We start from the raw sequence: 19,066 nt of genomic DNA on the forward strand, positions 1-19,066 counted from the left end.
ATAAGAAAGTGCAAACAGTTTAAACCAATTACTTTATAGAAAGTAAAGTACATTATACAAAGTATATTATAGAAACAACACATTTACACTTTAAAAAAATACAAATATTGTATAAAATACTTACATGTATTATTCTAAGACTAACCTCTGCTTTGAATATATCCTTATGACTAGCCTGTATTTACTGATAAGTATCCCTTTAACAAAATGTGCTAATGTGAAGCACTGTTAAAACAAGGAATGTCAGCCTTCTGCACAGGTGGCTGTAATCTATCACAGCCAGGGAGAGTCTAAGGTGCTGTTAAACCCAAAATATCATATAAGGAAAAATGTAAACACAAAGCAACAAAGTGTATTTGCATTAAGCATCTAGGTTAAATAGCTACATTACCCACTAGCCTCCTCTTAAGCTTCTTGTCTACTAATGCCTCCTATCCACCTCTCATGTCTAATAAAGGCTCTCTCAGAAATATAAATGCCACCCAAAGGGTCCTCTTTGGAAACTATTGCTCTAAATTGTATTATAATTGTAACTGGTATTGTATTTTGATTACATAGATTAAGTAACATTTTTGTCATATTTTTTATATGCAAGATTTACTTATATTAATGTTTCCAGTACATGTAAATGTTTACTGATACATTTTGTAAATTATACCATACCATTATCTCATTTTGAAAAACTTTGCTTGCAAATAATATTTTATTAGAATTTTACTACTAAAGCATTATGTTCCATATTACATTCTATGTACTTCTATGTACCATTTCTTCTAGGAAATTTTGATTTTTTTTGGATCCTTTAGGTCCTTCACTTTATGATCAACCACTGAAGCTGTTCTTATATTTGCATATATGCATAGACTTGGTTCATCTAATCAGACTACATTTATTCTTGTTGCTTTTACTTTTGAACCAAGAGTACAGTTAGCTTTTTTCATCTTGTTTTTAATCATTTATTCTATTTCTTTATTGGGTAATATTGCAATAATTGTGGCGATCTGCTTAAACCAGCGTCTCCGCACCCCTATGTATAGCTTCCTTTGCAGTCTGGCATTTTTGGATATCTGGTTTATATCTTCAACTGTTCCCAAACTTCTCGCAATCTTGGTTAGTGATGAGAGAATCATCTCTCTCCCTGGTTGCATAATGCAGTTTTACTTTTATTTATCACTCGGTGGCACAGAATTTTACCTTTTAGCGGTTATGTCATTGGATCGTTATGCAGCTATTTGTCATCCATTGAGATATCACTCAATCATCTCCAGCAGGACTTGCCTATGGTTAATTCTTTTATCTTGGTTCACAGGATTCTTTACTTTCATCTATCCCACAATCCTAATGTTTGATTTATCCTTTTGTGGTCCCTTTGAAATAAACCACTTTTTCTGTGACAGTTCTGCTGTAGCAGAGATCAGTTGTTCTGACATAAGAATATTTGACCTATTTTTTTCCAGTCTTGCCTCAACTGTGATTCTGGGATCATTCACCATGACATTGGTATCTTATAGCAACATTCTCTTTACCATCCTGAACATCCCATCTGCTGATGGAAGAAAGAAAGCTTTCTCAACATGCACATCTCACTTTACTGCGGGTCTCCTTGGCTTATGGCAGTGCCATAGTTATATATGTACGACCTGTTGAAAGCTCTTCTCCTAACCTCAACAAAGGGGTTGCTCTTCTTAACAGTGTTTTGACACCTCTACTTAATCCATTCATCTACAGCCTTCGTAATAAGCAGGTTCAAAATGTTCTTAAAGATACTCTGTGCAGAAAATCTGAATTCTCATGAATGATTACTATTTTTTATTTTTTCATTTTCAAATTTGCTACATTTATTTGGTGTTTGATGGATATACTGTATATATTATTATTATTATTATTATTATTATTTTAGTTTTTAGGATTGCAGATCCATTTTAACATACAGCAAATACTACTCAGTAGTACATATGAAAATCCAATTAAAGTCTGTTTTATCTTAAAAGAAATGTAATCCTCAATTAAATGTTGCATTAAAAAATAAAATATAATGTATTTATAATTCCTTATTTATTTTGTTTTTGGCATAAAACCTCTCTGACCTGTGTAAAAAATGTTTTTTTGTAATTATTTTTTTGTTTTCATTCTTTATTAAAGGGACAGTAAAGTCATAATTAGACATATATAATTCAGGCAGAGCATACAGTTTAAAAAAACTTTCTATTTTACATCTATTATTTATTTATATTTGTATTATTTAATTTGCTTCCTTCTCTTGTATCCTTTGTTGAAGGGTTTACCTAGGTAAGCTCAGGAGCAGCAAAGCTTATTTAAGCCTATTGTCATTGGCTCACCAAATGTGTTCAGTTAGCAACAAGTAGGGAATTGCTGTTCCTTCAACAAATGATACCAAGAGAATGAAGCAAGTTGTTTAAAATTTTATATTCTACCTAAATTATAAAAGAAAAAAAATGTTTCATGTCCCTTTAACAATAGAAAGAGCAGAAATACATCTAGATTACAAGTTTTGTGTTCATGTTTTAACGCTGAAAAAATTATAATTTCAGCGTTAAAACAGCAATGCAGCCATTACGAGTTTTGTCATTATAGCTGTACTGCAAGCCTTTTAGCCTGTAAAGCAACGTCAATCCTGAACTCAAAAAAATGAAGTTTTTTCATGTGATTCCTCTAGCGCTGCCATTACAAATTTTGTGGTGAGGCTAAAAAGCTTTCATTACACCCTATAACGACAAGTTCCGTACCGCCACTTGAGAGCAGAAGTTATGAGTTTTACGCAACAAAACTGTTACATAAAACTCATAACTAAACTGTTACAAAGTACACTAACACCCATAAACTACCTCTTAACCACTAAACTGAGGCCCTCCCGCATCGCAAATAATATATAAAAGTTATTAACCCCTAATCTGCCGCTCCTGACATCGCCGCCACTAATAACATTTATTAACCCCTATTCCGCTGCTCCCCGACATCGTCACCACTATACTAAAGTTATAAACCCCTATTCCCCCACACCCCAACAATGCCCACACTATAATAAATATATTAACCCCTATTCCACTGCTTCCCGACATCGCCGCCACTAAATAAAGTTATTAACCCCTAAACCTCTGACTTCCCATATCACTACCACTAAATAAACCTATTAACCCCTAAATTGCCAGCCCCCCACATCGCCAAAAACTAAATTAAACTATTGACCGTAAACCTAACAACCCCCTAACTTTAAATTAAAATTACAAGATCCCTTTCTTAAAATAAATAAAAACTTACCTGGGAAATTTAAAAAAAAACTAAATTTAAACTATAAATTAAACTAACATTACTATTTTACTAAAATTAAAATAACTACAAATTAAATTAATTAAATTACACATTAAAAAAACCTAACCCTACTAAAAAAATAAATCTACAGTTAAAAAAAAAATACAAAAAATGAAAATATACTAAATTACAAAAAAATTTAAAAATACTAAATTACAAAAAATAACAAACAAAATTATCCAAAATAAAAACAATTACATCTAATCTAATAGCCCTAACAAAATAAAAAAGCACCCCCAAAATAAAAAAAACATAGCCTACAATAATCAACTACCAATAGCCCTTAAAAGGGCTTTTTGTAGGGCATTGTCTTAAAGAAATCAGCTCTTTTCCCTGTAAAAAAATACAAAGACCCCCAACAGTAAATCCCACCACCCAACAACCCCCCAAAATAAAAAACCTAACTCTGAAAAAACCTAAGCTACCCATTGCCCTGAAAAGGGCATTTGTATGGGCATTGCCCTTAAAAGGGCATTCAGTTCTTTTTCAAATAGCCCAAACCAAAATCTAAAAAAAAACCCACCCAAAAAAACCTTAAAAAAACTTAATACTAACCCCTCTTTAGGTACTCACAGTTGCTGAAGTCCGGCTTGAATGATCTTCAACCCTGCGGCTCCATCTTCATCCAGGCGGCTCCATCTTCATGCAGGCGGATCCATCTTCATCCATTGTGGGACTGGCATCTTCTTCATCCCTGCAGAGGCAGAGAGGTCGATATTCGGAGGCGGAGGTCCAAGGCAGAGGTCCAAGGCAAAGTTCCAAGACGGAGGTCCATGTGGAGGTCCATCGGTCCGACGTGGAGGTCCTCTTCATGCGATCAGCCACCGCACACTGAGGATTCAAATGCAAGGTACACCTTTTATATTGGGGTACCATTGGATTCCTACTAGCTGAAAAATTTAAATCAGCCAATAGAAATTAGGGCTACTAAAATCCTATTGGCTGTTCAAATCAGCCAATAGGATTTAAACAGCTCTCATTCCTATTGGCTGATTTGAATCAGACAGGAATGTTTGTAATGTTAGGGGGTGTTTGTTTTAATTTTTTGAGAAAAAGAGCTGATTTCTTTAAGGCAATGCTCTACAAAAGGCCCATTTAAGAGCTATTGGTAGTTAATTATAGATTAGGGTTCTTTTATTTTGGGGTATTTTTTTAAAAAAAGGGGTATTAGAATAGGAATAAAATTTATTATTTTGTATAATTTGTTTGTTATTTTGTGTAATGTTTATTTTTTATTTTTGGGCGTTTTTTTTTTTTTTAGAATAGCCATTTATTATTTTTAATGGGCAGCAAAAGAGCTGAATGCCCTTTTTTAGGGCAATGGTTAGATTAGCTTTTACTTTATTTTTATTTTGTTGGTTTAGGGGGTGAGGGTTTGTATACTGTTAGGGGGTGTTTATTTTTCTTTTGTAGAAAAATAACTGATTTCCTTAGGGCAATGCCCTACAAAAGGCCCTTTTAAGGGCCCTTGATAGTTTATTATAGATTAGGGTTTTTTATTTTGGGGTGTTTTTTTTTTTTAAACAAGGTATTAGAACATGAATAATTTTTATTTATTTGTATAATTTCGTTTGTTATTTTTTGAAATAACATAATTTATGTAAGAACTTACCTGATAAATTAATTTCTTTCATATTAGCAAGAGTCCATGAGCTAGTGACGTATGGGATATACATTCCTACCAGGAGGGGCAAAGTTTCCCAAACCTCAAAATGCCTATAAATACACCCCTCACCACACCCACAAATCAGTTTAACGCATAGCCAAGAAGTGGGGTGATAAGAAAAAAGTGTGAAAGCATAAAAAATAAGGAATTGGAATAATTGTGCTTTATACAAAAAAATCATAACCACCACAAAAAGGGTGGGCCTCATGGACTCTTGCTAATATGAAAGAAATGAATTTATCAGGTAAGTTCTTGCATAAATTATGTTTTCTTTCATGTAATTAGCAAGAGTCCATGAGCTAGTGACGTATGGGATAATGACTACCCAAGATGTGGATCTTTCCACGCAAGAGTCACTAGAGAGGGAGGGATAAAAATAAAGACAGCCAATTCCTGCTGAAAATAATCCACACCCAAAATAAAGTTTAATGAAAAACATAAACAGAAGATTCAAACTGAAACCGCTGCCTGAAGTACTTTTCTACCAAAAACTGCTTCAGAAAAAGAAAACACATCAAAATGGTAGAATTTAGTAAAAGTATGCAAAGAAGACCAAGTTGCTGCTTTGCAAATCTGATCAGCCAAAGCTTCGTTCCTAAACGCCCAGGAAGTAGAAACTGACCTAGTAGAATGAGCTGTAATCCTCTGAGGCGGAGTTTTACCCGACTCGACATAGACATGATGAATTAAAGATTTTTTTTTTTTTTTTTTTTAATTATATTTTTATTGGATGAAAAAAAAATATAACAATACATGGTAATGCAGTTCAGAACAAAATGAGTACAAGTAAACATGTCAAATTGTGCTTTACAAGGGCTTAACATCCTATATTGTATTTTTGATAGATTATGAAACAACCTATACAACTTACTAGGAAATATAAAACCAAAAGTCGGTCACCACGTCTATGCAAAAACTGAAGATTCTCATGTCCATTTCGATATAAGAATATAATGATTAATACAATGTCTGTAAGATCTCCAACAGGGCTCTCTTCTCCCATTTGCTATAAATTTGCTCCTAATTTATATACAGTAATTAATGTGCGTGCATTCGTGTTTCCCAATAAAACTTTACATTGTTAAACATTTCCATATCTTTTCTTATAAAATAGCCATATTCTTCTAATTGGATTGTATGATCCATTGACGCTTCCCAGGCCTCATATGTGGGGGTTTCTTGTGATTTCCATTTAGTGGCTATTAGGGATTTAGCAGTATTTAAAGCTAATTGTATTAATTTCCTGCGTATTTTGCATTTGCATTTTGGGAGTAAGTTTAGTAATGCTGTTGTGGGTTGCATTTGATACTCATCGTTTTGATTGCTGACAGATTTAATAAATTCCCCTATCTTAAGCCAGAAAGGTTGCAGCTTTGGGCAGGACCACCAGATATGTATCATGGAGCCCCTACCTCCACACCCCCTCCAGCACATACCAGAGGCTGTCGGGTATATTGTCTTAATTCTCGCCGGGGTAAGGTACCACCTTGTCAGGATTTTAAAGTTTAATTCTAGGGCCCTAGCAGATGTTGAGGATTTTCTGGTATTCTGTATTATGTATTTCCATTCCTGTTCATTTAGTTCTTTCCCTTACTCCCTTTGCCATCTACTCACATAATTAGGGACTTCGGTCAATTCACCAATTGACAATGCCTTTTTGGCCCATGCCAAAGTATGACACAAGGGTTGATTACTGAGACACTGTTGTTCGAACAAAGTGGGCTGTCTAGTAAGTCTTTCCTTATCTGGGGAGGTGGTCAGGAAATGCTGAAGTTGAAAATATTTCAGCCACTTCGAGAAAGCTCCCCCCATTACGTCCCCAAGATCAGTTCTCGGCTTAAGTTTACCGCTAGTTAAAAATTTATATATGGGCGTTGTATAACCTATTTCCCAATCAAGCTGCCTAATAAGTTTTTGTTCTAAGCCTCCATGTAATTCTGCATTAGGTGAAACTGGAGACATTGGGGATCTAAGGGACGATATACTATTTTTACCCGCTATAGTACTATCCCAAATGTCGAATACATGCTGATATAGTGGATATGCTTTAATCCATGTTGGGCGACTCTTTCTTTCTATCCAGCACAGCACCCCGGGGGAAGGGGCCTTCAAAATATGGGAATCCAGTGTCACCCAGGCCTTATTCTCCGCATTTCGATGCCAATCTAATATTTTTTGTAAGCATTTTGCTTTATAATATAATTCAATGTTGGGGAGTCCTAGACCTCCATTTCGTGTAGGTCTATACATTGTGGACTTAATGATTCTTGGTTTAATTTTGCCCCATATATAGTTATTTAACAGTTTTTGGAGTTTATTGCGGAATGAGATAGTTAGCGCAATTGGTACGGTTTGGAGCATATATAGAATTTTGGGCAAAGCGGTCATCTTCACTGCCTGTATGCGGCCCCACCATGAGATCGATTTGTCGCTCCACCTATTTAGGTCTTTAGCTAATTCATTATATAAGTTTTGGTAGTTTTTCTCAAGTAGGGTGCTGGGCCTAGGCGACAAGTGGATCCCCAGATATTTAATGGCTTTTTTCTGGGGAGTGAAAGGGCATTTCTTTAATAATTCAGAATATTCTTTATTTGGCATAGTGATATTTAAGATTTCTGATTTTTGATCGTTCAATAGGAAATTGGAGAAAATTCCAAATTCCTTAAACTCCCTCAGTACTTCTGGGATCGACTCAGATGGATTAGACAATGTGAGTAGCACATCATCGGCATAAAGCGACAGTTTATAGTTATTTTGTCCTATTTTTATTCCTGAGATTTGCTCGTTTTGTCTAATTTTATGGGCCAGAACTTCCATACTCAACACAAACAAAAGGGGGGATAAAGGACATCCCTGTCGGGTTCCATTCTGAATGGAAAACTTATCAGATAGTATATTATTTGCTTTTACTTTAGCTGAGGGATTGTGATATAAACTAAAGATTCTTTTTATAATTGTTTCCCCAAATCCCATTTTTCGTAATATTGCTTGTAAAAATCTCCAATCTAGGCGATCGAACGCTTTTTCAGCGTCAGCGGAGACAATCACCATTTCTAGTTTATTAAATTTAGCATAGTCAATTAGTTGTAGTGTTCTGATGGTGTTGTCTCTCGCTTCCCTCCCCGGGACAAAACCTGCTTGATCCAGGTGGACAATTTGGGGTAATATTTTATTGATACGCCCAGCCAAAATCTTTGCGTAAAGTTTGAGGTCTGTGTTGAGTAGTGATATGGGTCTATAGCTGCTTGGTTGATTGGCTGGCTTCTTTGGTTTAGGGAGTACGGAAATATAGGCTTCTAAACACTCTGCTGGGAAACTCCCCAATTCATCAATGTATTGGAATGCTTTTAATAAATGTGGGGCTATTAGTGATTTGTATATTTTATAATAATCATTTGAAAAGCCATCTGGGCCAGGGCTTTTATTATTGGGTAGTGACTCAATAGTATCTAAGATCTCTTTCAGCGTGATTGGAGAATCCAGGGTATCCGCCTCTTGGGCTGAAATTTTAGGTGTATCAACCGAATCTAAATATTGATTAAGGGCTTCTAAGTTTCCTGTTGCATCTTGATTCACTATATTATATAATTTAGCATAATAGTTACCAAATACATTTGCTATGTTTTTCGGCTCCATCTCAGTCTGTCCCCTATCGTTTTCAATTTTGAAAATGTGGGCCTGATATATCTTTTTTGCTAAGGATTTAGCCAACCACGTACCAGCTTTATTGCTGTTATGAAAATACATTTTTTTAAGATAGAATGCTTTGTTGTTGGCATCTTTTTGCAATAGTTTTCGAAAGGCAACTCTGGCCTCACACACTAACCGTGTGAGGATATCGCTTGTGGGGTTGAGTTTATGTCGCTGTTCAGCTATCTTTAAATTAGAGAGTAGTGTTTGAAACTCTGTGTCATATTGTTTGCGGAGGGTTGCTCTTTGTTTAATTAGCTCTTCCCTGATAGTCGCTTTGTGTGCTAGCCAATTATTAATTTTATTTGTGTCTCCTGAAGTGTTGTGTCGAAAAAATTATTTTATGTGTTCGCTTATCTGATTTTTAATAAGTGGGTTGTGTAATAGAGTAGGATCCATCCGCCACATAGGTTGGCGTTTGGGCATTGAGGGCCACCTAAGTTCTAAGGTAATAGAAGCATGATCCGACCATGATATCAGTAGAATCTCTGTTTCAGTGGCTAGAGCTATATTATTATGGTCTAACAGCCAGTAGTCTATTCTAGAATAAGAATGACCCGGGTGCGAGTAGAAGGAATAACTACGTGTTCTAGGATGGTGTAGCCTCCAAACATCCATTAGTAAAAGGGTATCTAGTTTTTGGATGAGACCTGTTCTATTTTTCTGGGTTATCTGGCTTTTCCCCGTGGAGCAGTCTATAAGAGGATTCAGTGTGATATTTAAATCCCCGCCCACTAACACCACCCCTTTTCGAACTTCTCCCAATTTGGTTAGGGCCTTATTAAAGAAAGACCGCTGGCTTGTATTGGGCGCATATATATTCATCAAGGTTAGCTGAGTGTTATACAGTGTACCCACTAGTATCAAGAACCTGCCTTCTTCATCTGAGTATTGATCTAAAATTTGGAAAGGTACATCTTTACTTATTAAGATGCCTACCCCATTCTTTTTACTGACGTTAGAGTTGAAGAAATTTTGAGTGTAGTATTTGGAGTATAGTGTTGGTTCTCTATGTTTGGGAAAATGAGTTTCTTGTAGAAACACTATTGATCCCTGGGTTTTTTTAAACCACGCCAGGGCGATTGATCTCTTAGTGGGGGAGTTCAAACCTTTACAGTTTTGCGATATTAATTTTATATCTTGAGACATTGACCAGGACCTAGTTTACATTTGCGTTCTATCGGGTGGACAATACAATAATACCTCATATATAGTGGGGACCAACAATACATAAAAATCAAACATAACTTGAAAACAATATATAACAATATCAACATTGGAACTATAAATCTCATTGTCAGTATCATTTTCTCTCTTGAGAGATAGAAACAAGAGAAAAAAGAAAAAAGAAAAAAGGCAGGGGAATCCAAAGACCTTATTAGGTCTAGACACCGTTGGGGAACAAAATAGAAAAGTTACACTTACTGTTTATAAGATTTTTCTATTATAATTATTTTTATTTTTTTTATTGATACTTTCAATACCTATATTGAATGAATATTCAGTGAACTCTAGAGACTCTAGTGATTTATTATGAGTGCAAAGTCTGTCAGTGACATCAACAATAAAATTTTTAAATCTATAACTGCAATTGAGTCCACATCTAAGTCTTTTGTGTTTAGAGGTAATGCCTATTCCTGGAGGGCTCTGAACAAAATAGCATAAGAAACAACAACAGAATTACCTGGGCAAATGAGAGTCAGCCTCTTCAAAGTAGAGGTGAGCCAGAGGGTTATTTCCAAACCCCTGGTTTCTTCATAAGATCTATGCTTTGTTTACAAGGCAGTGAGTCAACCATCCTCAGAGTCCTGTGCTGTAGATGGACCACCTGTGACAGGAGCCCTTGGGCGCTTTCGTTGGACTGTTTGCCAGCGTGGTCTTTGTTGTAGTGGGTTGGTTTCTGCTGGGGCCCTTGCTTCATGCAGAGACGGTAAGGAGGGTTGTGATATTCCAAGTTGAGTGCAAAAGGTTTCCAAGTCATCGATTGATTTGTAGATGTGTATGCGGTTGTTTTTCAGCACTTTAACACTGAAGGGAAACTCCCATCTATAAGGGATTCCGTTGTCTTGAAGATGCTGTGTCAAGAATCTTGTTTCTTTTCTATTCTGTAGCGTGAGTGGGCTAAGGTCAGAGTAAAGTTGTAGCTGGTGTTCCTGATAAGATATGGATTTCTGTTGTCTCAACGCTTTCATTATCCTCTCTTTGTCCGAGTATTTGTGGAACTTTATGATTACATCCCTTGGGGGATCTTTTTCCTTGGGTTGTGGACGTAGTGCCCTGTGGGCTCTATCAAGTGGTATCTCGTTATACTCAGATTCTCTTAATATGGTTTTGAACAAGTCTTGGAGGGAGGAGTGCAGATTTTCAGGGGAAATTCTTTCTGGCAGTCCTCTAATCCTTATGTTCTGTCTCCTCCCTCTATTGTCCAAATCTTCCAATTTTTCCTGCAGGAAGGATATTTGTGATTCTTGTGCCAAGAGTTTTCTGTTTATTAGGTCCATATCAGAAGTCTGTGTTTCTGTCTGTTCCTCTAGGTACTCCACTCTATTTCCAAGCTCATTAACCTCTTTCCTCACCTCCGCCAGCCCATGGGATTATTTTTCGCATTTTTGTCCCCTTTAACTGACCTCCTTGATGCCATATTTGAGGTCTCAGCGGGTGTCCAGCAATACAGCTCTCTTCCCCAGGATGTAAGCTTTTGTCATGAAAGTACAGCTTAAATTTAAGGAAATAGTATATTCCAGGTTGTCATCTATTTTCCCTTTCCTCCTTTCTCTCCTTCACTCTCCCTCTCTCTCTCCTTCTTTTAATTTCCTTTGTTTCTCTCTCTTTCCCTCGCCTCTGTTCTCTATATGCTCCCTTTTCAGGTTTATGTTATTTGTTTATATGTCTTCTGAATTATTTTATGAATTGTAGCAGGAGCATGAAACTGAAATCTCACTTAATTCTCTCAGAAGTGTATTTTGAGTGAACAGCAAGTGCCTCTGGTTGATTAGGTGGAAGGGAAAGAGAACAGCCCAAACCTTCTCCCAAACCTCTCTTAGAATGAGCCAATTTAGTAAAATCTATCTGGAAAGTCAATCGTTTGGGCACTATGCAGTGAGGAGGTAGGTGTTAAACATTAATGTGCAGTTTATCAGATCTGGTGCCACGAGGTCAGCGTATATGGGCCCACCGCTGTGCCTGACACAATAGCTCTAAAGCAGCTCCTATTAGCCGTGTGACCAACAGCGCTAGTTGTAGCGGGGGACTTCACACCCGATATTTGTGACAGTCAGCTCCGTGTGACATGTATTTATACTGCAGCGGTGAGGGTAAGTCTGATCGTTTGTGGTTTGTTATGTGTAAAGATGGCGCTCACCTTTCACTTGCGTTGACGTCGTGATGGCCGCCTCCTTCAGCTTCTTTTCAGCACCCGATCTGTCAACACGCCAGCTCACTCGGTTAGTGAACGGGTGATTGCTTTTTCTTGGGAGTGACACCTGGTTTGACTTGCGGTTAACGGTCTTGTCACTGTGGCGAATTTAGCTTCTCTTATAGGTAAAAGCTGTTTGCTAAATGGCGGTGCTCCGTTATAAACAGTGCTTATTATGATACTCACGCTTCGTTTTAACTTTCTCTTTACTGTAGAGTTCAGTGATGTTGCAAAACATATTTCTGTAATTAAAGCATGAGTAAGTAAGGTATTATGCCCCAACTGTGTCTTAAGATTTACAGAGCTTCAGTACTATGCGGCCATTTCAGTCCATGGTCGGCTCCTCCCCTGATGAATTAAAGATTTTAACCAAGATGACAAAGAAATGGCAGAGGCCTTCTGACCATTCCTAGAACCGGAAAAGATAACAAATAGACTAGAAGTCTTTCGGAAATTCTTAGTAGCTTCAACATAATATTTCAAAGCTCTAACTACATCCAAAGAATGCAATGATTTCTCCTTAGAATTCTTAGGATTAGGACATAATGAAGGAACCACAATTTCTCTACTAATGTTGTTAGAATTCACAACCTTAGGTAAAAAGTTAAAAGAAGTTCGCAACACCGCCTTATCCTGATGAAAAATCAGAAAAGGAGACTCACAAGAAAGAGCAGATAATTCAGAAACTCTTCTAGCAGAAGAGATGGCCAAAAGAAACAAAACTTGCCAAGAAAGTAATTTAATGTCCAATGAATGCATAGGTTCAAACAGAGGAGCTTGAAGAGCCCCCAGAACCAAATTCAAACTCCAAGGAGGAGAAATTGACTTAATGACAGGTTTTATACGAACCAAAGCTTGTACAAAACAATGAATATCAGGATGATTAGCAATCTTTCTGTGAAAAAGAACAGAAAGAGCAGAGATTTGTCCTTTCAAGGAACTTGCAGACAAACCTTTATCCAAACCATCCTGAAGAAACTGTAAAATTCTCGGAATTCTAAAAGAATGCCAGGAAAAATGATGAGAAAGACACCAAGAAATGTAAGTCTTCCAGACTCTATAATATATCTTCCTAGATACAGATTTACGAGCCTGTAACATAGTATTAATCACAGAGTCAGAGAAACCTCTTTGACTAAGAATCAAGCGTTCAATCTCCATACCTTTAAATTTAAGGATTTGAGATCCTGATGGAAAAAAGGACCTTGTGACAGAAGATCTGGTTTTAACGGAAGAGTCCACGGTTGGCAAGAGGCCATCCGGACAAGATCCGCATACCAAAACCTGTGAGGCCATGCTGGAGCCACCAGCAGAACAAGCGAGCATTCCTTCAGAATCTTGGATATTACTATTGGAAGAAGAACTAGAGTCGGAAAATGATAGGCAGGATGATACTTCCAAGAAAGTGACAATGCATCCACTGCTTCCGCTTGAGGATCCCTGGATCTGGACAGATTTCTTGTTTAGATGAGAAGCCATCAGATCTATTTCTGGAAGTCCCCACATTTGAACAATCTGAAAAAATACCTCTGGGTGAAGAGACCATTCGCCTGGATGTAACGTTTGGCGACTGAGATAATCCGCTTCCCAATTGTCTATACCTGGGATATGAACCACAGAAACTAGACAGGAGCTGGATTCCGCCCATACCAGTATTCAAGATACTTCTTTCATTGCCAGAGGACTGTGAGTCCCTCCTTGATGATTGATGTATGCCACAGTTGTGACATTGTCTGTCTGAAAACAAATGAACGATTCTCTCTTTAGAAGAGGCCATGACTGAAGAGCTCTGAAAATTGCACGGAGTTCCAAAATATTGATTGGTAATCTCACCTCCTGAGATTCCCAAACCCATTGTGCTGTCAGAGACCCCCAAACAGCTCCCCAACCTGTCAGACTTGCATCTGTTGAAATTACAGTCCAGGTCGGAAGAACAAAAGAAGCCCCCTGAACTAAACGATGGTGATCTGTCCACCACATCAGAGAGTGTCATACAATCGGTTTTAAAGATATTAATTGAGATATCTTTGTGTAATCCCTGCACCACTGGTTCAGCATACAGAGCTGAAGAGGTCGCATGTGAAAACGAGCAAAGGGGATCGCGTCCGATGCAGCAGTCATAAGACCTAGAATTTCCATGCATAAGGCTACCGAAGGGAATGATTGTGATTGAAGGTTTCGACAAGCTGAGATCAATTTTAGACGTCTCTTGTCTGTCAGAGACAGAGTCATGGACACTGAATCTATCTGGAAACCTAAAAAGGTTACCTTTGTCTGAGGAATCAATGAACTTTTTGGTAAATTGATCCTCCAACCATGATCTTGAAGAAACAACACAAGTCGATTCGTATGAGATTCTGCTAAATGTGAAGACTGAGCAAGTACCAAGATATCGTCCAAATAAGGAAATACCACAATACCCTGTTCTCTGATTACAGACAGAAGGGCACCGAGAACCTTTGTAAAAATTCTTGGAGCTGTTGCTAGGCCAAACGGCAGAGCCACAAACTGGTAATGCTTGTCTAGGAAAGAGAATCTCAGAAACTGATAGTGATCTGGATGAATCGGAATATGCAGATATGCATCCTGTAAATCTATTGTGGACATATAATGCCCTTGCTGGACAAAAGGCAGGATAGTCCTTATAGTTACCATTTTGAATGTTGGTATCCTTACATAACGATTCAATATTTTTAGATCCAGAACTGGTCTGAAGGAATTCTCCTTCTTTGGTACAATGAAGAGATTTGAATAAAACCCCAGCCCCTGTTCCAGAACTGGAACTGGCATAATTACTCCAGCCAACTCTAGATCTGAAACACATTCGCTGGATTTACTGGGACACGGGAAAGAAAAAATCTCTTTGCAGGAGGCCTTATCTTGAAGCCAATTCAGTACCCTTCTGAAACAATGTTCTGAATCCAAAGATTGTGAATTGAATTGATCCAAATGTCTTTGAAAAAACATAATCTGCCCCCTACCAGCTGGGCTGGAATGAGGGCCGTACCTTCATGTGGACTTGGGAGCTGGCTTTGGTTTTCTAAAAGGCTTGGATTTATTCCAGACTGGAGATGGTTTCCAAACTGATACCGCTCCTGTGGGTGAAGGATCAGGCTTTTGTTCCTTATTGTGACGAAAGGAACGAAAACGATTATTAGACCTAAATTTACCTTTAGATTTTTTATCCTGTGGTAAAAAAGTTCCTTTCCCTCCAGTAACAGTTGAGATAATAGAATACAACTGAGAACCAAATAATTTATTACCCTGGAAAGAAAGGGAAAGCAAAGTTGACTTAGAAGACATATCAGCATTCCAAGTTTTAAGCCATAAAGCTCTTCTAGCTAAAATAGCTAGAGACATATACCTGACATCGACTCTAATGATATCAAAGATGGCATCACAAATAAAGTTATTAGCATGTTGAAGAAGATTAACAATGCTATGAGAATTATGATCTGGAAGCGGGTAAAGCTGTTATACGTGGAGAGGTAAAAGCATACATGATTAAGAGGAATAAGAAAATTAAAGATAGAGAAAACCAACTGACTAATCAACTTAGAAATTGCTATACCAAATACCTTAGAGAACCCAATAAAGACACGTGGGATAAATACAAAGAAGCAAGAATGGAAAGGGAATGTTTTCTAAAAAAGACCGGAGCACAGGAAGAACTAAAAAATAGAGCTAAATTCCAAGGTTTTCAGGGTATATTTGCTAAACATCTAGCTAGATTGGTGAAGTTCAGGAAGAAATCGAATCAAATCCCTATCATTAGAACAGACGAGAAAATCCATACTAATCCAGATGAAATTAGAAATATATTTTATGACTATTATAGTAGACTTTACGCAAAGGAGGAGGTAAATGAGACTCAGAAAGAACAATTCTGGAGGGGGTTGGAAATACCACAGATTTCACAAGAAGCATTACAAACTATCAATGCCCCCATATCTGAAATGGAAATATTAACTGTTATTAAAAGAGCTAAGTCTGGCAAGGCTCCCGGGCCAGACGGTCTATCTGCAGAATTTTACAAAATAACAGCAGCAGAGATATCCCCCATCTTATCCAGATTATTTAATCAGTACTATCTACAGAAAGATATGAACTCAAGATACTTTTCTGACTCAGTAATCACTCTAATTCATAAAAAAGCAAAGGATCCAACCAATGTCGCTTCATATCGTCCGATCTCCCTCCTGAATCATGACTATAAAATATTAATGGCTATTGTGGCAGATAGATTGAAAAAATCAATTAGCGACATCATACATCCCGATCAGGCAGGTTTCATCCCAGGAAGGAATTCAGTACGAAATATGCGTAGAGTACTTACTACTCTGGACCACCTCTATCAGATCAGCCAGGACCCCGGGAAAAAATACCAAGGGAAAGATATAGCACTAGTCACTGTCGACGCCGAAAAGGCTTTTGACTCAATTATCTGGGATCACCTAATAAATTCATTGAGGAAGTTTGGTTTTTCGGGTGCCCTGGTTGATCTGATTGGGGTAGTATACAATAAACCCAGATCTCAATTGCTTATCAACGGTGAGCTATCACAATATATTATTCTGGGAAGAGGGACCCGACAGGGCTGCCCTCTTTCACCCCTACTCTTTGATATTGCACTAGAATCATTAGCAATATATCTTAGAAAACATCTCCCACCGGTGGTAATAGGGAAACAGAAAGTATCGATATCACTATATGCCGATGATCTGCTAATATTCCTACAGGATTCCAGACAGAGCATACCCCATTTTATGGAAATAATAAAATTATTCAGTTCATTTTCTGGGTACAAAATCAATATTAGTAAGTCAGAAATCTTGTGGATTATAAAAGATAAAAACAGCTATGCAGGCAATTTCAAAGTAGTCCAATGTATTAACTATCTAGGTATTAAGATCAGCAAGAATCCAACATACTGGTATCAGCTTAATTTTAAAGAGCTATTTCAAAACCTACATTATGATCTAGCAAAATGGAATCTATACTACCTATCTCTCTCAGCCCGAGTAAATGTAATAAAGTCTATTATCTTTCCAAAATTTTTGTTTGTACTACAAAATCTACCACTACTATTAAAAAAAAAATGATATTGATAGATATAATAAGGCTTGTGCGTTTTTCATCTGGGGGAAAAAGTTGCCACGTATTGCTTCAAGCAAGATGGCACAGATGAAACTGTTTGGGGGTTTTGCATGTCCCAATATAAAATATTACAATATAGTCTCATTGGTTAAATTCGGGATAGACTGGCTCAGTAAAATAGACTACCTTACATATTATGACCAGGAGACGGAATTAATCAAACCATTCAATTTACAGGCAATCATGCATTATCCATAAAAACAACTACCAAGTAACGTCAGTAGATTAAGTACTATCGCAAATATTGTGCTGGCATGGCAGAAATATTGCAAAATATTGGGCGTAGAATTCCAGATATCTAATCATCTTCCGCTTTGCGGCAATACAGCCTTTTTACCAGGATACAGTAACGAAATATTTAAGGTCTGGGAAAATAAAGGGTTGATTTATGCATCACAATTGAAAGAATCTTTGACAGGCTCAATTAGACCATTCGTAGAGCTGACGGAGGATTATGATCTGCCAGCTAAACACTTTTATGCTTACCTACAGACTCGCCATTTTTTAAACGAATATGAAAAAAGGTATGGCGTGAATTGGACTCAGAGGAATATAGAGTCAGGCATCAGACTATATAAAGCAGGCAATAGATCTATATCAATTTGGTACCAATACATTATGGTTCAGGAGGGAGAAAGTCCCATCAAACTGAGTAAACAAAAATGTCTAAAGTATTTTCCACAACTCCAGGAAAAAGACATAACAGATAGTATAAAGAAAACTCTAGAAGCCACAGATAGAATTAACCTAAGGGAGTCTCAATATAAAGTAGTTAACAATTTTTATCTAACCCCATCCAGAATTGCTAAGTGGTCTCAACTCCAGCATATTTGCCCTAAATGCCATAGACCAAATGCGGATTTACTGCACTATTTCTGGAACTGTCCAAAGATCACACAATTTTGGAGTAAAATCCAATACTGGATAAATAGAAATGTAAATGACAGGACAGAAATAGTGGCAAAACATGTCTTTTTTCTAAATCCAATACATAATATTGGAGATAGATTATTTATAAACACGGCAATCCTAATCGCAAGAAATGAAATATGTAAAAAGTGGAAGCATAAAAATGCTCCGTCCTTAACGGAATTCTTGAATCATATGAGAGGTCAGATCATGATAGAAACCATAGGATTAGATAAAGGGGCAGAAAACCAGGTGATTACATTTTTTAAGAAATGGAAAAAGTATATATACATATCACCTACCACAGTGCAATACCAGATACTATCTACATTTCAAGACTCTATACCTTTCCTAGAATTAATTGTAAATGGCACATTACCTTCAAATTGGGTAAGCTTATAACAAAGTTTTTGTAATATCAGGTTTTTTTTTTTTTCCTCTCTCTTCGTTCCTTTTTTCCCTTCTCTCCTCCCCCCCGCCCCCCGGTGGGTAATGTTTTTTAATATGTTGGCAATCTTTCTTTGATTTTTTTTGTGTTTACTCTATTATATAATGAAGGGTTTTTTTCTTTTTTAGCCCCCTGGTGAGAAATTAAGATAAATAAGAGTAACACTGTGCAGGAGAACTCAAGAAAATGGTTAAGGAACAGTATAATTTATTTAAAGTGTATCAGTGTATATATAAATGTTCCGTATAAAGAATGTAAGAAAAGAGAAAATGGTTCAAGGGGGGAAAAGCAAAATATTCCAGTAAAGCTAAACCGATAAAACATTGGGAAAGATGTATTAAATGCAAGCAACATGGGGGAAATCTTTTCTATATGTTATTTTATTTAAGATGTAATCCCATGTCGATTATATAAGATAAAGATGTATCATGATTTCCTTTTCTTTTTTCTG

The 19,066-nt window shown here is 37.0% G+C and overlaps 1 protein-coding gene across 1 annotated transcript; it reads left to right on the forward strand.

The window, feature by feature from the left end:
• The first annotated feature begins 855 nt into the window (after positions 1 to 855).
• Positions 856 to 1,795, forward strand: LOC128647105 (olfactory receptor 49-like). Its single transcript, XM_053699921.1, is given in 2 exon segments — positions 856 to 1,596; positions 1,598 to 1,795. Coding segments are annotated over 2 exon segments (939 nt in total).
• Positions 1,796 to 19,066: the final 17,271 nt, after the last annotated feature.

The sequence above is a fragment of the Bombina bombina genome, chromosome 2 (genome assembly GCF_027579735.1).
Source record: "Bombina bombina isolate aBomBom1 chromosome 2, aBomBom1.pri, whole genome shotgun sequence".
Lineage (NCBI taxonomy): Eukaryota > Metazoa > Chordata > Amphibia > Anura > Bombinatoridae > Bombina > Bombina bombina.